The sequence below is a fragment of the Phascolarctos cinereus genome, unplaced genomic scaffold (assembly GCF_003287225.1).
Source record: "Phascolarctos cinereus isolate Bilbo 61053 unplaced genomic scaffold, phaCin_HiC Scaffold_9;HRSCAF=440, whole genome shotgun sequence".
Classification (NCBI taxonomy): Eukaryota; Metazoa; Chordata; class Mammalia; order Diprotodontia; family Phascolarctidae; genus Phascolarctos; species Phascolarctos cinereus.
Genome location: NW_027556402.1, coordinates 158276417 through 158299646, shown reverse-complemented (window position 1 = coordinate 158299646; position 23230 = coordinate 158276417). Strand labels below are relative to the sequence as shown.

The 23230-nt window shown below is 38.6% G+C and overlaps 1 protein-coding gene across 3 annotated transcripts in view; it reads left to right on the top strand.

Moving 5' to 3' along the window:
* Positions 1-23230, top strand: part of KLF3 (KLF transcription factor 3) — a 40253-nt gene that overhangs the window by 2458 nt on the left and 14565 nt on the right. For 2 of the 3 annotated variants that reach the window (XM_078148536.1, XM_020991859.2), the window contains exon 2: positions 12174-12269. In XM_078148536.1, coding sequence (XP_078004662.1) covers positions 12213-12269 — 57 coding nt within the window. In that variant the 5' untranslated portion in view covers positions 12174-12212. Of the gene's footprint in view, positions 1-8159; positions 8534-12173; positions 12270-23230 lie in introns of those variants that run through there. The other variant, XM_020991868.2, reaches the window with a different exon arrangement.

The window sequence follows — 23230 nt, the reverse complement described above, 5'->3', positions numbered from 1 at the left end:
TTAATCTTGGTGAAAAATATAAAAAGGTACTGTGATTTCATTTAAATCTACATTATCAAATGAATAGAACTGCTGCTCCTAACAGGAGCACAAAATAGCTGTGACATGTTAGTGTTTTACATGTTAGTGAGTAACATCTGGATTTGATAACCTGCCTACCCCTAAGGAAGATTTGGGGGTAAAGGAGTGTTTTTTGTCTGAAAGCAGTAACATCCCTAAAGTACTAGGAATTCAATAGTTTTTTTGGGGGGGGTTAGGGTTTTTTTGTTGTTGTTTGGTTTGGGTTTTGGGGTTTTTTTTGAGGGATGGGTTTCTTGAGTGACTGCTTGAAACATAGGTAATACTTACTGACTAGCTGTTGTAAAAATCTGAAGATTTTTAAATTCCCTTAAACTTTGTGAGTACCAAGTTTACACATTTTCAAAACTACGAAGCTATTCTGCAAAATATAAGTACATCCAATGTATTCTTTTGTAATGTGGTCCATGAAGATGTACAGTATACTGTAAGTCATTTTGTATGTTTGACTTTTGTTTGAATAAAGATAAACAAGTTTAAAAAAAACCACAGTATGAGAATAACAGCATCAAATCCAGACATTAATAGCAGAATAACAATATGGCTATCCATAGAAATGTAGCTCCTTAATTTGTAATTTAGAAAGTTTCTAAATCCAGATCAATGTTTTTGGTTACTATGGTCACAGTGATGCCATTATTTATTTATTTATTTGCTTTTTATGTCTCCATACATGGCTTCCTAAATATCTGACTAAAGACAGCAGACTCTGACATTTCTGAGAGGCAACAAATGAATAATTTAAGTAAAGAAAGGTAATGAGGGTGGAGGGTCATATAGTTAAAAGAATGCTTTTTTAAAAAATCACCATTTTTCCAATAATAAATTTAGTATTATCTAATAAATTATGTAACCCCTCTACTAATGAAATTCCAGGTATATGTGTGTGAGTTTATGTGTATATGTGACTTAATCAATACAGTGAAATTCTGGTTTAATTCTGAGTTTCCTACCTTTTTTTTTTTTTTTGCTTTGGCAATTCAGAACCATGAATGAATGAATGAATGAATGAATGAACCTGATTTGATGAGAATTTTAGTAACTGTGATCCCATTGTGTTCATAGTAATGCTGGGAATGGATCTGTAATCTGTGTTATTCACTGATTTGTTCAGTCATCAACCTCTTCCTTCCCCCCCCAAAAAAAAATCCTGTTTTAAGCCATAATAATAAAAGTAATGGGCAACCTGGCTGAAAAAATGTGCACCACTTGTTACATGATTCTTGAGAGGAAGGAGAAAGGGACAAAAGAAATCGGGAGGAAAGGCTGGTGTTAATTATGATGGGCTCTCCTGCCTGAATGTTCACTTGGGCTATTTACTGCATGTGGTTGCTTATATTTGTAAATAGGGTAGGTCCCATGTATAGGCTGGTGGTGTTATTCTCACCCATCTAACAAACACCTCCACCCCCTGTTGTTGTTTTAAAAACTCCAGCTGCTCATGAATATAGGGTCAGGGAGGGCCGGCTAAATGTTTCTCTGTGCTTTCTCTCCAGCACAGCCAGCAGAGCTGTTTCCTGTTCTTTGTTTCAAGGCTGGGGTTTGCGTCATACATTCCTAGTGGCATATGTGTGCTCTTTCCTGTTTCAGGCTGTTTTCTGGTAGATCAGTAGCCCAGACCAGGCCCCTTGTCCCTGCCCCTAAACTCCCAATCCCCACCCAGGGAGTTATCATGTCTCCACACACTCATGATTGCTTAAGATGCCTGTATTATGTCATAATGAGAAGTCAGTTAACCTTTTTACACACACCCCTTTACTTCAGTGTGTTTATATGTGTGAATAAATTTTCCATTTTTATTTTAATTCCAAATTATGATTTTTGATGCATGTGCACTATCTGGGGAGGCTTCTGAGGGTTTTTTTGTTTTGTTTTCTCTTGGGGTGGTTTTTGTTTTGAGAAATTTATTCTGCCCTGAAGATGCCACTTTTGGATTGGGATTAATCATACATAGTTTTGTTGCAGATGATGGAAGGAAGACTCATCTGAAAAGGATGGTCTACTTTGTTCAGGTTTTTAACACAAGATACTCTTCAGACATAGATGGTTACTCTTTAATTGGAGGATTCAGGTGATCTTGGCCATCTTGAATTCTCTGCTTACATTCTGAAGAACACTTTTTTTTTTAATTTGCATGGCATGACTGAAGAAAAGCCAAGATAATTTTTTTAAGGGAACATCCAGATTTTTTTATACTGGGTCTGATTTCAGGAAAGGATTAAAAGTGAGAAATGAAAAGGAAAGCTAGAAATTGGGAAACTTATGCATGATGCTTTGGGAATTCTTGGGTCCTTTAAGAACCTCATAAGGAGAATTTTTTCGATTTGGAGTATTGACCACTTTTATATATCATTCTATGGATTGCTATAATTTTTTTTCCCACATACTATTTGGAGTTTAACATTTCAGTTTAGCTTTTTTTAAAAAATTTATAAATTATTTTCTTCTTACCTCTACAGAAACTGATTTTTAAGGAAAAATTTTAGTTAGAAGAGAAATAATTTAATTTTTGGTAAGTTTTTATGACTTTGTTGACCTTCAGTGGGTTTTAAGTTTTCTTTCAGTAGGAGAGAATTACAGAATGAGATTAGATCCTTCTGTGTAGTAGTCTTTATCCATAAAGTTTTATAGAAAATAATTTTCTGTAATTTATATTCGGTATTAGAAAAATCTCATTAAATACCTGTGACAGTCTAGGACAGCACAGTTTCCACCTCATCTTCGCTTTATGACTTAAATGGTAAGAAAGATGTTGGAAACTAGTATGTTAAGTAAAAGGTAAGCTTTCTCTTAGCAGAAGATGGGATTTTGGAAAAGGTCTAAAATTGTACTTTCTTTTGGGGAGAGGGAAAGAAATGTTAGAGTTAAGCCATCTTTTGAGTGGAGAGCCCTTAAAAATCACAATTTTTGTGTTTTCATTCTAAAGCTGCTTGCTTCCAGTCCAAAATATGGTATTTGGCAGACATGCTTTCAGACAGAAGTTTAATTCTTCCTGAATAGGTTTCCCTAATTGTTTTCCTTTGGGGGATCTAATAATGATCCTTGGCTTCAGAGGGAACATGATAGATAAACTAGCAAGATGAAACTTTAGCAAACTTCTAAATGATAAACTCAAAAATAATGGGAAATTTTACTAATGTCTGGTACACAGTCATTGTAATTACTAACAAACATTGGTATGCTGGAGAACAACAGCCTCATCTCTTGAGAAAAGTCCACATTTATTTAATCATTTTTCCATTCATCTTTTTTCTCCCCTAGTGAAATCCCCTTGGATACTTATCTCCCACCTCCTTTCCCTCTCTAAATCCCCGTCTTTCTATAAAATTAACAAGCTGAATTGTTTGTTCTTCAGCTTTCCTAGATGCTAACTTCATACCCTGTTGTCAGATCTATTCATGGGTGACCCAGTTTTGTTTGAGCAAGTAAAAAAAAAAGGCAAATTCATCCTTAAAAACTAGGAAATGGCATTATTTTTGCATTTTTCTTTAAAGAGGGGTTGAAATTGGCCCAAACATTCAGCTCCTTTATTTCCCAGGATTTCTTCCTTAAAACTAAGGCCTGGTTTATTTATCTATGTGATTCCATACCAAAATTAATTTTAAAGTCCATGTGCATGAGAGGATTATTAGACACTATTGAGCATACTTGTTTTTAGAAGTCTGATCTGTTCACTTTACTAGACTTTGTTTCTTCTCTCCAGTGCAGAGACAGGAAACCAGACAGCAGTCTGCCCTGATAAGGCAGGGTATTGTCTAAGGGAGGTAGCCCCTGCTTTTTCCCCCCTCCATTCTCCTCCTCCCTTGGAGTCTAGTGGTTATTAAAATAAAGGAGACACAGTGCTATGCAAATCTACTATTTCTGAATCAAAAGTCTGGATGAGCTATATATACCTCTATATAAGAATGTATTGATTTTTAACCAGTCTTATATAAACTCTGGAAAATGTGACATTTCTGTGCAGTTTTGAAGTTGTCTGTATAACTTAAAAACTTTGTTGAACTTTTTTAGTCTTAGAATAAATTGGTATTTAAAAAACACCAAACAAAATGGGGAAGCTTCCCCCCTCCCCGCCATTGCACACTCCAGCAAAATACTGCCTTATTCTTCCATTTTTTTCCTGCCCCATTTTTTACACATCATCCCTCCCACCTCCAAAGAAAAAGAGAGACAGACAGTAGTAAAATGTAGTAAATTAATTGAGCATTAAACCATTTCCATGCTTGAGGCTGGCCCATTCCAGCCAAATCCCTGGGTCTAGTCCAGAATTAGAGGGGAATGTGAATCAGCCTCTTCATCTGGAAGATCTAGAGGGACCTAGGTTGGTTCTGGGATACCCTTGAGATTGTCGATGATCTTTGGCAGGCCTGAGATGTCCCCAGGGATGACTAGGGGCCAGTCTAGACCTAAATCTAAGGAATTTGGCCTGAACCAGACTGACCTCAGAACATCAGTGAGTCAAACAGTCATTTAGCTTAGTACATTCTACACAAAAAAAGGGCTGCCTGTAAATAAAGGGTTTTTTTTCCTTCCTGCTCCTATTCTTTATTCTTTTTCCGAACTACTGTTCTTTGAGCTTAATCACTTAACTCAGTTCCCTTATCTGTTTCAGTATTTTGCATCCTGACACTCCCCAAAGCTTCTCTCTCCTATACCACTTTGTGAAAACATTCTTAAAAGTGAAGGCCATTTCTTATCCAACCTAGAAGATCAGTTTTTGTCTAACTTTGTTCCTGTTAATTGTTTAGGATATTTTTTTAGTAGTTAGTAATTTTTTAAATAAAATTCTAATTTTAAGCATTTTAGACTATGATAGTACAAAAGCTTTCTTCATCAAGTAAGAGGAATGTAGGCTTAATGATACCCTTTATAACCAGACTGGGTGGGGGAGTCTATTTTGAGGTTCATTTCATTCAATAGTGATCTCTTATATACCTGTTATGTGTAAGGTTGAGGTGTGTGAAGTTCTTCAGAGATCAAACCTGAAAAAAGCATTCACAATCTGATTTCTTGCCCTGGAACTTTGCTATGATACTGATAAAGAACAGTTCAGAAGAAGGCAAGTTTTTCTTGGACCCCGTCCAGTGAGGTGTCATTACTGAACTGCCAAAAAGAGCCTCTTTATAGGGTGATTTCACCTAAAAGACAGGGCCCCAGCATGGGCTGCAAGGTCCTCATTACATAGAAGGATCTAAAATAATTAGGCCTATTTCTAGTCCTGGCTACAATTCAGACAAGCTGTTTGATCTTGGGCAAGTCTTTCCACCTCTGTCCCTCTTATTTCCTCATTTCTAAAATGGGGATGAAAGTGCCTGACCCTTCCAACTTCATAGAATTATAGTGAGGATTTCCGTATTGACTTAGATAAAGCTGCCAATTTTTCCCTTGGATTTTTATGGACAAAAGTACAGGTGTGTCAGAGAAACAGAATAATAGATAGCTTTAAGTTTGGATGCCTAGATTGTTTCTTTTACTTATTTATTAATCCAAGAATGATGGGACTGGGGCTATAATTAACTGCTTTGAGGGAGGGGGTGGCGTTGAGGTACTGCCCCAGTTGAGTTTAAGCTAAAAGTCATCCGTCCCATCTTCTCCCTCTTTATGTGTTTGTGTGACTCCATTAATATTAAATTCTTACATGTTGTCCTCAGAGCCCTAGATGCCATGGCCTAGGAGCTGTGAATACTAGAATTGCAAGTGTACATTTATCTGCCATCTCCTGGTTACAAACGTTTTTTAGAAGGGGCCATTCCACTTTGGAGAAGAGCAATGTACCCATTGAGTTCTTATTGGTTAAGATGATATGACATTGAAGAACTTCAGGAAGTTACAGTTCCTGCTTTTCCTTCCTCAGTACATTGGCTTTATATCCATTTGCCCATTTTTGTTCCTATCAATTCTCTCACATTTACTCCTTGTAGATCTTACACTCTTAAAGGATGGCTTCAAACTTCCTTTGAATGGTACTAGGCTGTATGTGCACTCTGTGAGGGCTATTTTAACTAAACTTTCTTTCTGGCTCATATTTACCTATGTACCTGTTGCCTCACCCCCATCCTTTGAACAAATGCTCTTTGAGAACATGGACTTTGCCTTTGCATCTCAGGGACCTAATAGTCATCTATATAGTAGATGCATACTTAAGTATTTGTTGGGTTTTATTGCCTGGACTACTCTAATAATTTCCAAATAATGATCCATATTTTATGCACTTTGAAGTCTTCCGAAGCATCTTTTTCACAAACAATCCTGTGTGGCCAACAGATCTCCGATGTGTTTCCCTGGGTTCTAGACTTGACCAGTTTCTCATGAGAGGGTTGGACTAGAAATCCTGCACGCCTCAGATCTAGTATCCTAAGCCTTACTTGGTTTAATAAATACTTGTTCACTGACTTATTGACTGTACAAATCAGGATAAATACTATATAGCCTACCTACCTCCCAAAAGGAAAGCATTTTGTAAACCTTCAAACACCGTCTAAGTGTGAAAGAGGGATGGATGGTGGAGAAAATGAATCGTTTGTTAAGTTTTCTTTCAGCTCTGACATCCCATTATCATTACTGTGTGTATAGAGCTGGTCGAGTCACTCGTATGCTTTAATTCATCCAAATATTCAAATATTTCTATCTTTCTAGTTTTGCCTAATATCAGAAACTTGTGCATTGCTATGCACACTCGAGGAGCTTAATAAATGTTGCATGGGAGGAAGGGAGAGGAGATATATTGGTAAAGATTTTTAAACATGAACTTTGATCATGTTATAGGGTATATGGTTAGGGCGAGATGGCTGCAGGTGGGAAAGGTCATAATCTGGTGGCTCTGGCTCCTGCACGGATCTCAGTTTGAGACAGTGTGGTCTTGGATTAGGTTTTTGGCTTTGGAAAGGAAAGACAAAGGAAGAATTGAGAAGATGTGGTTCGTTCTTTTGGGGGATAGAAGGAAAGAGAAGGGAAGGGGAGGAATTAAGGATGATCCCCAGGGTTTCCAGCCTGGGTAATTGGGAGAATTGTGTGCTATTGATGAAAAAATAGGGAAGCTGGGGAAGGAGGTGGGCAAGAGGGGAAATATAAGGGGTTTATTTCTAGACATAGAATTTTATTTTTTGTTTTTATGTCAGATGTTTTTGTTTTAAGCTTTGCGATGCTTCTTAGAGGGTAAGGACAGTTGTAAAAAATAGACCCTTGCTTTTCTCCTAAGTCCATTGGATGCTTGGGGAAAAAAATTTCAGGAGCCTTCAATACTTTACCACAGTCATAGATGATAACATTTTGGTTATTTACAAGGTTGCCAGCTATCCCTGTTCAGGCCGGAATTTCCAGGAACTGGCTACTTACTGAAGCCAATTAGGCCCTCCCATCCTCCCACACCCAGCAGGGTGGGACACTGGGTGGGGTCCCCTCCAGGGTGGAGCAGGGTGGGACTCCAGTTCAAGTGAGATGTGGTGTGGTAGGCAAAGATGAGAAATTAAATACACCAGGGAAAGATGAGGAATGACGTGGTCTGCTGAAGGGTTGCTGTGAGCCCTCTAGAATTGATTATATAATGCTTTACAGAAGAGACTATCGACTCTCACTATAAGCCCTGTGAGATACAGGCCGAGGAAAGGGCATATATAAAGCAGGCTACAAATGATAGGTAGTTAATCTTAGCTTCCCAGGACCCTAAAAGGCAAAATTGTCAAACAATTTAAAGAAAACCGGTATGTAACCTTAGTAGGGAAAATGATTAGTGCTTGCTGAAGTTTAGGAAGGTGTGGATTGCTGCTAACAAGGTGGCATTGAATTTGAGAGTTGACCTTTGATAAAGGATTTCTGTGTGTGGATTTTTCTTTCCTTTTCTGAGACTTCGGTCTAGAAATAGGGAGGGATTTTGCTTGGACTTTACCTTTGCACCTGTCCTTATTTACATGCAAAATCAATTGCTTCACTTGTCTTTCCGAAGTACAGGGTGTGGGCAGAATCTTATCAAAAGCCATGTCCTGTTTGGACAAGTTGGACTGCTTTGGCCCGGATCCATTGGGTGTAGCAAAATGGGTGGGAGCCCGGAAAGTAAAATTGGGTGGCTTGTTCGAAAGGAGAGAGAGGGCAACAGAAAGGAGACAGGATGGGAAAGTTTGCTTAGTGGATCATTGTATTTAATCTGAAACGAAATAATTAACGATTATTTCCATTTAAGACATTTTAATGCAAAAAGAACTGGTTTAATTTATGAGGAGCAAAGACTCCTAGAATGTTCCATATGGTTTCATGCAAACAGTCCAGGCTTGTGGTTTCTGAAGATAGTAAGTCACAGAAGTAAAATTAATTTCCAAGTAACTGTAAGCTTTTTTTCCATTGTAATATTGGAAAGATGGGGCCTGACTTAAGATGACGTTTGTGGGGGATCACAAGCAACTACTTTCATGGGAACTAGAGTGAAGAAAACTTGGAACTTTTTACAGTCTTTGGCAGTCAAGTAAGTGGGGGGATATGGTGGGTGGGGGTGGGTAGGGGAGAAGGCATAAGGTGAAACTGGTGTCTCTCTTGCCCAAGAATACCTTCCCTTACATGGCCAGAATTTGTTTTGATTTTGTTACCCCTAACTTGGTTTTTTTTATTTGCTGTTTTAACATCCTCTTTTAAAAATTCTAACTGGACTGGGAAGAGAAAAGACTCTACTCTGTATTTACATATTAAGTCATTCAAATTGGTTTCTTCCTAATACCTATTTAAGACCAGCTGAATTTGAGGGAGAATGGATTTTGACTAAAAGGGAGAAACACTTCTGTAGCTTATGGTGTATGTTGGGGAGGGGCACTCTGTGTCTCCTGGGATTTTGCAGTAAGAAGAAGACTTAAGGCCAGGGGCAGTGGGAGGACACTCAGGGCCTGGAGAAGGAGGCAAGACACCTGGAGGCAGAGAAATGCAAAAAAACCACCCTCCTACTTCTTCACCAGTGGTCCCCTGCTCTTGGAACACAGGCTTAGGGACCATAGAAGTACACTTCGGGCTAACCAGGCTCTTTTTGAAGAACAGTATAACATTTTTTTTGGAAAGTGCATTTTTGACTTCTGAAAATATGACTTTTAAAACTTTGGAGCACAATCCTTTCATGAATTTGGGGCCACTTTGGAGCTTTAGAAAGGAGTTGGAGACCAAACAGTGTTCCCACTTCTAAAGTGGTACCACTTCTAAAAGTTAAATGAATGAGTAACACAAGCATTTTACTAAATTTTTAGCAAAATACTGGCTCTTGCCTTGACAATTTTGAAAGATCAGAGTGTAAGGTAAAGGGAATTGAAAGGCTACTTTTCCTCCTTTAATTCTTTTTTTCCCCCATCCCCATGCTGCCTCAGATTCCTTGACAAGGAAACATTTGTTTCTATTTTCGGTTACCTTGTCTGGCCTAAATTTTCACTTTAAACTCCTTTCTCCTTGAAAGCTTAAAGTGTAATTTATATTCGACTTTAATAATCTTGTAAATTAGGGAAGTTTTTTTTGTCCAAAAGGTGTTTTTTTTGTTTGTTTTGTTAAGTAATTCAGACTTTGGTTGTGGGTAAATTGATTAAAAAAGCTAAAATACAAGTGTAACTGATTAGGAAGCTTTCATAAGGGGAAAAACAGCATTATATACACTTGGAGACATATTCCATATCTCTGGCAACCACTTTTAATAGAGTCTATTAACTAAAGTTAAGTGATTTAAAATTCCCCTACATAAATCAACCTTACTTGATAGGCAGCATGGTGTTTGGGTGGATATAGCCTGCCATCTACTGGACATAAGAAGAAAGGCAATTGAGTATAAGGTCTTACATAGAAAGACTAGGTTCTGCAGCCAGATTCCATTTAATAAAATGACCCTAGAACACTACACCACACACCTTATTTAAAACCATGTTAAAACAACCCTGACTCTCCCCAGTGCCTAAATTACTTCTGAGATATAGACTGGACACTTTGAGGAGAAGTCCATCAACTCTTTCGGGCCAGGAAGATTAATGCTGTTTCTAAAAATTCCAAACCAAATCAGAAATTGTTTGATTTTTTTTATGTTAATAAGTTTTATATTATTTCTTCTTATTCATGATTGCTCAGAGTGTTCTGTTTGACCATTATCCCTTGACTTCTCCCTAGTTCCCTTGTCTTTCTGTGATACTCCAATCATTAAATATGTATTGCTGAATTTATATCCTGTGAGAGTCTCCTAAAAGTCTAATATTAGGAGACTAACTTCTAACCAAATGCTGCTAGGCTTATGGATTGAGTAAGCCATATAGCACCCTTGGGCTTTTTTTGTTAAACGGTAGTACTTTAGATTAGCGTAAAGACCTAGTGCTTTGTGCTGGACTTTTTTTTCTTATGATAACCAGTGTCATGAAGACGCTGACCTTTATTATGTATTTATTTCCCTAAAGATAGTTAATTTATGCCTTGGAGCTATAATATTAATACTTAAGTTAGAAAGTTGACTTAAGTGTAGAAGATCATTAATATAAGTATTATCTCAAGCAGCAAATGTTATAGTAAGTCTAGGCACAGAGGTGGAAATATTAAGTAACTACCCCATTTAAAGGGGCTTACTTTTAGTTGTGAAGACATAAGTTAAGTGGGAAGTTTAAATAGTAGTATAAGAAAAGAAGAGGAATACCAAGACTGTATGATTTAATTAATAAATTATTTCCATGGAGAATAATTTCTAGAGGAGCACAGAGAAATGAATGATCAGTTTAGGGTGGTTCAGTTTCTTCTAGAGGAGATGGGTTCTGACCTGGGATTTGAAGTATTGGCAGGATTTGGAAGAATAGGGAGGTCTCTGGAAAGGAGAATAGTGTGGGTAAAAGGGCAGAGGGTAGGAAAGGCAAGATGTGTTTTAGGGAGACAGTGAGTAAACTATTTTGGCTAGAAAGGAGGGTTCTTGAAGGTGAGTAATGGAGATAAGGCTGGCTGGACAGATTATGGAGGGCCTGGAAAAGCAAGCCAAGGTGTCTGGTCTGTTTATTCTGTGGGCATTTGGGAGATGTGACCAGATTGTGTGTATGTAGATGGTGAGATCCCTAAGGTGTTAGAAAGATGTGACAGGATACTGGATGAGTTGAAGGAATTGACTTCTTTTTGATTCAGGCTCCTATGGATCATAGGTTCCAGATGGAGAGGGAACCTTAAAGGTCATCTAATCTATCTCCCTTATTTTACGGATGAGGAAACTGAGGCCCAGAGAGATTTGTCCATTGTCATCCAGAGTACAGAAAATGGGAACGGTGGGATTTGGTCACATGTCTTACCTAATTCTTTAAGGCCAACTTTGCTCTCAAATGATCGGCATTGAGCTAGGGCACAGGTGAGAACTGTGCTCTGCCTGAGTTCACACCGAAGCTAGACTAGCTCTTCCTTTAGGGCTAGTGGTTTCTGACCTGGGAACAATTTCTTCTGGGGCTGTGCTGTGCTAATGTGAGATCTGTTGGAAGAGGTATGTAAATTAGGTCTATTGCACGAGAGAGAGAGAGAGAGAGAGAGAGAGAGAGAGAGAGAGAGAGAGAGAGAGAGAGAGTGTGTGTGTGTGTGTGTGTGTGTGTGTGTGTGTGTGTGTGTAAAACACTTGGACCTCATACAGGGTATAAGCCCCAGGACAAAGTTCACCTTCGCCTATGCCAGTATTCCAGGTAATTCCAATTCTGTAGCAGTTCCTGTATCTAGATGGTAAAGACAAATGTGATGTGATACACCCCGTATCCCACGACCTTCATTTTGCATGTAGACCCAGACTATGAATCTCTTTGTTGGCATAAAATGCTTTATCTGTAATAAGAGAAAGCCGAGTCTGCTTGGTTATTCAAAAGTGGCTTCACATACTCTTTCAGAATTGGGGTGGGAAGGAAAAGGGGAATTCTATTTCGTTGGAAGAAATGTTAGTTGACCTGTCGTCTGGTTGGGACTGTACAGTCTGGTTTTGATTATATAAAATGGCATCTTTCTTAAGGAAGCAAATTCCAGACATTCCTAGTAGTACACATATTGTGTGTGTGGGGGGGTTCATTTTAATTTTGGGGTACCAGTTTATGTTGGGAATCAATTTAGGTGGTTTCAGCTGTATACCTTTCTTTTTTGTTTTCTAGACAAAACGCAAGAACATCTTAGAGGATTTAATTAAAAGAATGCTGATGTTTGACCCTGTCCCTATTAAGCAAGAGGCCATGGATCCTGTCTCAGTGGTAAGGTCTTCAAAGATGAAAGGTTTACTTTTCTGATTCTGTGTTACAAAAGGGCCCTTTTGTTCTGTTAAAATTATTGGTAACTACCTGATAAGTTTTTCTGAGTAGAAGGTTTCCCAAAACCACCAGTGGTAACTGATAAATGCTTAGATAACCAGTAATGGGACTGGCCCTGTGACTTTATTGGTATAAGGAACTCCCAGGTGAGCAAAGGCCCTCTACTGGTATAGGTAGTCACCACCTCTGGTTGCCTGGAGACCTGAGACTTGCCTGGGGTTACACAGCTAATATTGATTAAAGGTAGGTCCTGAACCCAGATCTTTTTGATTTTAGGGGAGCTCTCAATTAAACTGGTAATGAGAAATGGGTAATAAGCTTCTTTAGCCCACTAGATATGAAGGACTGAAGACTTACTTTAGTTAACTACATAGTGTGAAAATCTGATAATGACATATATAGTACTATGATGTTTGCAACTGGCACTCCTGTTTCTGTATTTCCATTAAGTGTAAAATGTATTAGGTATAAAATGCATTGTTAAAACAACTCTTCAGATCAGAAGCCTATCAGCTGTAACTATTGAATAAAGACTGGAAAAATCTAAATACCTACTGAATAAAGACAGACCAGGACACCTTGGCTTTGTGCATGGGACTAATCTTTGCTTTTCTAGGTTAATCTTGTGACAGGGCAGGGATTTCTAGCCGACTGACCTTGAGCAAATCCCTGAATAGTTTTGCCTCAGTTTTGACATCTGTAAAATTGGGATGTTGATGATTGTTGTAAAAAAGTACTTTGTTAGCCATAAAGCGCTATATCAATCCAAGCTATTATATTGTTCATCTGTTCCTTATAACAACTTAATGCAAAATTGGCATCTGTTGACCCTGGTTGCCATGTTGGCTAAGCCATCCAATAAAGGATATTGTGATGAATACCTTTAGGAAATTTTAGGCGACTTTGGCTACTAGTCATTTTGTCTAATTAGTTATTTGGCCTTAGAGTAACCTGAGTGAGTTAACTAGGCAAAAGTCCCAGGCTTCAAAGAAGGGGGAATAACTGAGCATTGGGAGGTTCCAGCTTGGTCAGTATTGAATAACAGCTCTTACTCTCTCTTCTTCTCTCTCCTTCCTTTACTTCCATGTGCTCGGAATATATTCACAAGGGGAAAACTTGGACCAAAGGCTGGTAATGAGAAGCTTTTAAAATTAGATCATCTTTATGTATTGGCCACGGCTGTTCCTGCCAAAAGTGTTTATTCTACAAGACACATGGGGGTCACTCTGAGGCTGCAGAAACTGAGAGTTGCCATGGATATGACTATTTGTAATTTTTGGTAGAAAATCTCTGTAAAGTAGCCCAGTGAAATATAATACAATCGCCTACAAGTAAGCATAAAGCAATAATTGTCTTGAAAGAAATGAGACTTTATTACTGAGCATAGAGTAATTGTGTAGTTGAACAGGTTCAGGGAAACTATCAATGAAAATTAATATTTAAATGAAGAATCTTAGAACTGTTTAGCATTAGTAGGATAATGTAAAAAACTTCCATTTTTCTTTTCCCCAACCCTTGAGAGGATCTTCTCTCTGAACTTTTGAATGATACTAGAAAAAAATCAAGGAATAAACTTTCCCTAGCTGCACTGACAGTCCTTAAATGTCAGGCAGTACGTTAAGATACAAATGATTTTTCAGTACCAGGAAATAGGGTTAATTTTGTAAATGATGAAGAACTGTCAAATGATGCATTTTATCCAGTGTGCTTCCAGTACTTTGCATCAGGCATGGAAATTGGTTTCAGGAGTCTAGTTTAGAGCAAAAACAAATACCTATATTGCTAAATTAATCTGGTAATTGAGAATAAGAAAATTCACCTAACCCACAAAAACTGGAAATAAAATGAATTATAATGTTATTCCTGGTTTCTGTAACATCCTAACTTGTTATCATAAATGAAATCAAAATACACGTATTCTCTGTGTCCCTTTGCAACTAACTGATGGTACCTTTCCATATATGCTTTTCTTCCACCCAGAAATAGATTGGAATCCTTAAAATTTTCGGGAAACTTGGTTTAGATACAGTAAAAATGTCAGTATATCAGAATTCTTAATGGAATGGGGAATTCCTCTAGTTGAATATCTTTCTAAAATAGGTATATTACCTTCATAGGCAGAAGACAGTGGGTTTAAATTTGACCTCTCTGACCTTAAAGTGTCCTCAGGGTCATAGTTCTAATTGCTAATTCTTATTCTACAGAAATAAGAATTTAAGAAGTTTCTGCTGAAGCTGGGTACTCAATATGTGCCCAGAATGTCTTTCTGTCCCCAGTTTCAAATATATTTTTTTCTTATTTGACTCTTTGTCTTAGGAGCAGAATGAAACAAATATTATTTTTTTAAAAACCTGGTCCAATAGGTGCTTAATAAATGCTTGTCAACTTGACTTGGGTTTATTGAGGTTTTTCTTGTAGTTTAAAGCTCAGAGTTGGGAGAGAAAAATAAAATTTCTGACTTTATAATAGAATACTACTACCCTTTTATGCCACCCGAGCTCTGTGAACTGGAACAGAGCTAAAGGATTCTATAAAACCAGCCAAATTGAGAGTGGAATGGGCACCCCTAGGGTTCCATTGCAACGAAAACAAAAGCCCTGGAGGAATGTTACGGAAATTGAAGGAGGTGGAAAGGGGGAAAAAAAGGTATTAAATAAGTTCTCTTTATAGAGTTCTCCTGGAGACGACTTCTGAAGTCTTGTTTCATATATGATTTTTTTTTAAAAAAATCTCTCTTACCCAGCAAGCCCCTTACGGAGCTAAAATTATATTTATTGGTATTCTCTACTCTTTTCTAACAGGAGAATTTTATATAAAGTTGGTGAGTCTGGTTGAAAGAGACCTTTCTCTAGTTGTGTTTACCTAGAAGGGTGTGAGGTTTGCTCTTCCTACATTCTGTTTGTTTATAAATAAACCACACCTTCCTGGTATTGGAACTCCACCCTGGCCTTCAAGATTCCTTTGATAACTTGAGTCCTGTTCTAATACATAGTAGCACTCCTTTTTCTTTAATGAATTTTAAAAGTGTACTTTTATTACAAAAAAGTTGGGGAAGGAAAATAGCATTTACTATGAAATTTCAGAATGCGGATGTTTCTTTTTAAAAAAAAAAGAAACAGTGAATTCCTTTGGTAGAGCTCTTACGTGGCCTGTTAGCAAGCAGTCTAAAAATTTTGGTTCTTCTGGGCTAAATCTTTTTCTTAGATGTATGCAAGTGGTTATATGGAAGAGGTCCACTCTTTTCCTTCTTAAGTCCATCCTTTTCCTGGGTGAACTTCTGCCTGAAGGAACTCATGAAATTGCCTCCTTGGTAGAGGGGAGGGGGGGAGCATTAGAGTCAAAATTAAAGAATTTGGATTCAAATGCTGATTCTACTATTCTCTATAACCTTCCACAATTTACTTCCTGTCTCTGGGCTTTAGTTTCTTCACCTGTAAAATGTGGGGGTTGATCAGAGGCTCTTAATTTGAGAAAACCATGAACTTGTTTTAAAAAAAATTTTTCTGTGTTTTAAGTAAACTAATATTTAATTTTTGTATTTAAATACAAAAAAAATATTTTAAGATATCTTGGGCGCTAAGTCACTTATCCTCTCTGATATTAATTTTCCTCCTGTGAGACTAGAGGCACTGAGTTTCCTTTCACTCCATGGGCTTCAGAACTCTTCCCCACACACTGAGAGTTGGAAATCCCCAGCTGTGGTGTGCTGCCTGATCCTCTCACTTACATCTGGAATATAATAGCAGCTCTGTCCTTGGAGCCATAAAGCCATCTCCTCCACTGGGAGCCCTGGAAAAAGAAAGGGAAGGGGGAGAAGAGGTAGAAGAATCTCAAGGCGGCTAGGCCTGTGGTTCTGGGGCCCCCAACTGCTACGACCTTTTGTTTGTTATTCAGGGTCTATAATTCCTTCTCCAAGCAGAGATTTGTGCTGTGAGAAGGAATTAGACCCCATGCAAGATTAGCTTTCTGTGGGCCAGGAGGTCCCTTACCTGCTAACCAGCCATTTGGGATAGTTAACAAAGAATCACTCCTTTAGAGCTGAAGATAATCTTACAGATTGGGGCTTCTTAAATCAGTTTTTGTATCCTGGACCGCTTTGGCAGCACAACAGAATCTATGAATCCCTTCTCAGAATGTTTTTAGTAGGATGACAAAGGAAAGCAATAATACAATGCAGTTTACAAAATATTTTTTTAAAAAAGTTCATAATCCTCAGGTTAAAATCCCCTGTTCAACTCCCCACATTTTACAGGTGAAGATTAAGAGAGATTAAGTGAATTGCCAAAGGTTGCTCAGGTAGGTGGCAGTCAGCAAGCGGAGCTGAGATTTGAACTTGGATCCTCTGATATTGTTTTCTTAATCCATGTGATGGCAACTAAATATTAAAAGTTAACACTTTTTGTTGGCATTATGATACTAGTGGACAGACTTGATAAGCAGTCGCATTTATATGGCATTTTTGAGTTTGTTAGTTAGCTCATTTTATCCTCACAGTGACCCTGGGAGCTAAGTGCTTTTCAGTAGCCTCATTTTTACGGACAAGGAAACTTAATGCTTGGGACGTGTTGTCACACAGACAGGATTTGAACTCAGATCTCAAATTCAGGTCTAGCAGTGCCCCCTCTATCCTCCTCCCATTTCATCTTGGACATTGCTGGGGATAGTCTTCCTATCCATTACAGTTTCTGATCAAGAGTATTTTAGCTTTAACAAAGGAACTCTTAATAACATAGGATCATAGATATAAGATTGTAAGGGACCTTAGAGGTTGTCTTGTCCCAACACCCTCATTTGACAGATGAAGAAACTGAGAGTGGGATAGGTAAACTGAGCAGGGTTTTTTTTTAATGTCAGTTTTTACTGATTCAAACAGATGAAAATTACGAGATATACACATTTTGTTTGCATTTTTCTTTCTCTTTGATGATTAACTTGGCTGAGTTTTTCACATGGACTGGACTGGAACCGTGGGGAGGGAAGTGCTGGCTCCAATCAATCAAGAAACATGTATTAAGCACCTGCTATGTGCCAGGCACTGTGTTGAGTTTTGGTATGCTTTAAGGACCATGAAAACTTTAGAGGGGAGGAAAAAGCATCACCACAGACATCTGTAACACACTATATGGCATGATCATTATAATAGTTATGGAACAAAATATTATGTGAGGTCTTATGGGAAGGTCATGGCTGGTCTCATGGGTGGGGAAGGCTGGAGGATCTGGCATAGCATCTGGGCTTTAAGGATAGGCACAAAGGCAGCAGGCAAAGAGGGAGAAAGGACATGGGGAAATAGTGAGAGAAGGGTAGGGAGCACTGAGAGGGAAGTGTGCATTTTGGGAAGCAAAGAGGGATTCCTTTTGGCTATAGCATAGAGTACTATATTGAGTAACATGAGAACAGGCTGGAAAGCTACCGAGACGGGGGCCAGCTTGTGGAATGTCTGGAGCTCCAGAAGAAGGTGTTTTTTACCTTTACTCTCCAGGTAATAGGGAGCCAGTGAAAATCATTTGAGCGTCGTCATGACCTGACCAGCTCCATCTGTTCATAAAAAATATAATTCTGGCAACAGTATGTAAGATGGATTTCTAAACCAATACTGAAGGAAAGGAAATTTAGGAAATCTTAATTATGTAGTGGTACTAAGGAGGGGAACATTGAATTATATTTTAAAATCTTCTGTACTTTCCCCCTTTTTAAAGAATTTTTTTTAGACATGAACAGGAATTAGGATAAAATAGACTTTAATTGTTTGTTGTTGTTTTTTTAAACAGTTAAACCTAAAACCCCAATATGTGGGTACGTGTTATAACTAAAGTGAAGATTTTTTTCTTTTATTTAGTTTGGTCAGTGGGTGGCCTGAGAAGAAGGTTCCATAATAGTGTTTTCCTTTTTTAAAAAAAATGCAATTATATTTGAGCAAACTACATTTTTTTTAAGGTCTGCTGTTTTTTAAAAACCTTTTCCTCCCTCCACATTTCAAATATTACATCAGTGATACATTTTTATGGCCATTGGTAGAAATGCTAGTTCTTTTTCTCTAGTAATATTCCATATTCCTGCTTTTGCTTTGATTTCTTTCTGAGCCAGTGTCCTCTTGGTAATTTGCATGACTTTGTTTTAAAGGGAGTGTTTCAAGATGGGTAGGTAATGAATTATAACTATGCTTTTCTGGTGATTGGGGCACACACCCAAGGCACACCCCCCCCATGAGCCTTTTATCCCTCATACAGTAGAGAGAACTGTATTGCACACTCAGAATTCTCTACCATATGCAGATAGTACTAAGTGGCAGTGTAAAACCAAGCTAATTATAATTGCTTATTAGCTCCACCTAAATAATTAAAATAAATGCATCTTTTATAAGGTCCAGGTAAACATCTCAGCAAATTTCTTTAGGGAGACAGTTTTATTAATGACAGTTGCTTGTCTTTTGTGGTGCAATAAGATTTGAAATAATTAGTCATGTGTAGCTAAATCTTGTCTTAAACTTTGTGAATTTGTCCTTGTGACCCCTGTGTCCCTAAATAGTTTCCAGTATTCAAGGGAGAAAATGAGTGGTTATAGAAGAGGGGATTCATTTGAAACCAAGGGGCAAGCCAAGACTTCCCATGATGTTTATGAAGCTTTGTCTTATTTGTGTTTTTTTTCCTCCCTTAGTTTATGTTTCGAAAAATTTGAGAATGTTATTAAATTTGAAAATTCTCCCCAACCTAAATTCCTAGTTCCCTGAAACTTGCCACATTGGATAGCGGAAGCCAACAGCTACAGCCACTGAAGCATGTCCTATTTGCCTGGCAGTAATACTTGGGGCACAAGGAAGCCCATAAGCATAGGATGCTCCAGAGGACCCACAGAGTCCTTATCCTATTCCCTGGCTTCTTGGCCATCCGTCCATATCTTCTACAGACATGTAGGGAAGGCAGAAGTACCATGTGTATTTCATCACAGGCTGGCAGGTATTTCTGATTTCTGTCACTATATTAGACTTAAATAGTCTCCAGTAGGAAAAGGTCATTGATTTAAATAAATTAGAGACTTTTTCATGATGTTTTGTGCTTTAGCAGTGTGTGTGTGTGTGTGTGTGTGTGTGTTATATATTCTGTATTCTGTGTGTTGATGTATGGATATAGGCTATAGTCATTCTAAAGGGGTTGGTACTGCCAGAGGATTAATGAAGTCTTTCAACATAATAGGCAATGTGGTGATGATGATGATACCTAACATTTATATAGGGCTTACTGTGTGCCAAGCACTTGCTAATAAGCTCTTTACAATTATTATCTCATTTGGTCCTTACCACAACCCTGTGGGAGGGAGGTGATATTATTATCCCCATTTTACAGATGAGGAAACTGAGGCAAGCAGCAGCCAAGTGACTTATCCAGAACCACACAGTTAGGAAGTATCTGAGGTCTGATTTGAACTCAGATCTTCTTGACGTCAGGCCGTGCGCTCTGTCCATTGTGCCACCTAACTCAGAAATATAACACATTTATCCAGTGTACAGTACTGGAATCCAGTACTCAGAATGGTGATGTTAGGCCAGTCTGCCTTAGTCTTTCTTTATAGATGTTGGAGCTGTATCTCTAAAGATAACAAAAGATTAGGTTCTGTGTTCTGATTTCAGGATCAGAAAGTGTGTTTTGATCACTGAATTTTGAGTGTTTTTTTTTGTTTTGTTTTTATTAATCTAATCTGTTGCTTTTCCTTAAGGCAATATGAAAAAGGGGAAATTTCCACTTAATTTAAGGTTCTAGCTACTTGCAATTTTATTAGGGCAGAGAGAAAAAGGGGTGAAAACTATGAGAGGAAAATTGTTCATTGCTGAATCAAAACAATTAGAAATTGTTCTTCATTTTTGTAAAGTTTATGATCCAAGCAAGACTTTTGTCTTTAGTGAGACCTCAGATTGATGGAAACTTTTTTTTGTTCCCATTGTGCTGTATTTAATTGCAGTCCATAAACTTAAACCCTCACTGTACATTCCTTATTATAGTCTTTTGTTGACTTTGCATTGAACCTGGTGCTGTTTCTGGCTTCATGCCTTCTGTTGTGGTACTGGGTCCTTGGTCCTGTATCTTTGGGGTTTGGGGGAGGGGGAATCGGTTTCTGTGTAAATCATAGCTGCTGCCACAGAAGTCCTGCTCAGATGCCTCCTCATGACCTGGAGGTGACCCTGTGTTCTCAAAGTTTGCCATTCGAATGCAAGCTCTAGCAGGCCCTGCCAAGCTAGGAAGACTTTAGGTCTGTGCCAGTGATGAGGGTCAGCCTCGCCAGAGACCAGCATGAATGTTCTTGAAGACTACCTACCTACCCACCCAGTTGCAGAGATTTATAAGGTAGAGGGAGCATCCACACCTACCAAATCATAGACCCTTGAAGTATTGGCATTTTTTAAATGGAAATTTGCATGCGTTGTGAGGTTGTTTTTCCACATCCTCTATTTCTATTTATTTATTTATTTGTTTGTTTGTTTGTTTGTAAGCGATTGGGGTTAAGTGACTTGCCCAGGGTCACACAGCTAGTAAGTGTCAAGTGTTTGGTCTGAGGCCAAATATGAACTCAGGTCCTCCTGACTTTAGGGGCAGTGCTTTATCCACTGCACCACCTAGCTGCCTCATACATTCCCAGTTTTCAGGTGGGAATAGTGTAAATTATTGACATAGAGACTTGGACCTAAGATTTATTTCATTGGTATGGGGAATTCCCAGATAAGGAAACTCCTTCAACCAATGAGGTTAGGCCCCTTCTCTGCCCAGAGCTCTGAAAGGCAAAGACTTAACCTAGGATCATTCAGTATGTGTCAGAGGCAAGAACGTGAACCCAGGTCTCCCTGGCTCCAAGGCTGGCTCTCATTGCATCTCACTTTCTTATTTAGAATTGGAAATGGTGGAAACCAACAAGGCAATGTCATTTTTGAAAATTTGCCATCTTTTAATTCTGTTTAAGGGTTTATTTTTTTTTTCTCTCCCATAAGAATATCCAACTTCATTGCGACGAGAATTTCCGTATCATCTAAACCCACAGGGAACTGTATTTCACAAGACCATCAATTTAGAGGGTGGTTAGATCATCGAGGCCAACACCCGTCATTGGTATAGATGAGGAGATTGGGACCCAGACAACTGACTTGTCTAAGGTCACACAACTAGGAAGTGGAAGAAATAGGATTTAAATACCCAAATTCCCTGACTCTCATCAGGCAATGTAGGGTACATCTAAACCTCAGTGCACCAGGAGCGCTGGCCAGGCCTTCTGTCTTTCCAAAAAGTTTAAACTACACTAAAATTAGATTACTCTGAAACTCTTAAGAGCCAGGTCTATAATTAAGGAACTTGGCTGTGTTGTGGGTGTGGCAGCTGCTTTAGGCTGGGAGAGCTAACTTCTAGCATTATATGTAGCTGTAGTCATTTGTTAAACACTCTTATCTACGAATAGATTATCTGCCTGCCGGGACCAGGGTTTCCTCACCACCTGAAATTAGGGGTAGGGGACCTGGCCAAGCAAAATTTGAATTCCATCAAAAGGCCTCACTTAAGAACCTAGTAGGCCACGTGTGGCCTTAAGGCTGAAGGTTCCCCACCCCTGTTAGATGGTACACTTTGTGGGGCAGAGCCAGTGTGGAAGGCGGTGTCTGGGGGGGATAAGGATAGATTTGACTACATTCCCAGACCAAATAGAAATTATTTTTGGATTCCATTCTTTGATATTCCTCTTTTTTTCTTTTTTTTTTTTTACGCTAGGCAGTGGGGTTAAGTGACTTGCCCAGGGTCACACACAGCTAGTAATTGTCAAGTGTCTGAGGCCGGATTTGAACTCAGGTCCTCCTGACTCTAGGGCTGGTGCTCTATCTACTGAGCCACCTAGCTGCCCCCCATTCTTTGATATTCTTTAAACCTTCTCCCTCCAATTAGTGCAGCTAAGCAGTTAACATAATGTTAAACCTCATTCTAGGCAGCATTTGGATATATCTATCCATTGAAGTCCATTGGATATTATCTATCCATTGAGAATGGAAGGGTGGGTTCTCTCACCATCATCCCAAAACATTTGTTGTGTGCATGTGTTTTAGTGTGCACCTCTGTTGCTCAGGTTATATTCCTGTTCCGTCTTTGGAAGCCTATAATACAAAGCAGATCCTATTGTCATGGACAATGAGATGTAAAAGCAGTAAGCTAGAGAAATGAAGAATTAACATCAGAAATGCATACTCAGCACTGTGCCTTACTCAAGTCTGGTCATATTGGTAGGGTGGATTCATATGTGAGTTTTAAGAGAAAATTGTGTATTTTGAATGCAGAGTACATACAGATGCCACTGTGTAGTTACGTCATTTTATCTGTGCTTGTTTTTATATACATATATACATACATACATACATACATACATACATACATACTCTTTGGGAACAGCCATCGATAAGTAAGTGAGCTAACACTTCCACAAACCTTAAGGAGCCGTATAAACCCCAGCTGTTCTTACTAATGACAATAATAAGACGTGCAGTGATATTTCTAAATATTGGGTGCTATGGAATGGTTATAAACATTATATGTAGATATGGTCAGCCAACTGCTACTTGATTCCTGTTTCTAGGGATAGGGAGGCAGTTTGATGTTGGGGAAGGAGCCCTGAAGTGCAAGCTTCCAGAACTTCCCTGAGACTATAAATCTGGAGATTGGACTTGGTTTTTACAGTCCCTTTCAGCTCCAATGTTCCATGATTCTGCTTCATGAGACAGGCCATCCTCTCATTGGTGCTTTTGTTATTAGAATGTTCTTAACTTATATCGAAACAGAATCTGCCTTCCTGTTCTGGACCCATACAGAGTAGTCCTTTCACCCTGTGAGATCCCTTCAACAAATAATCGGAGATAGCCCCTCCTCTTAGCCTTCTCTTTTCAG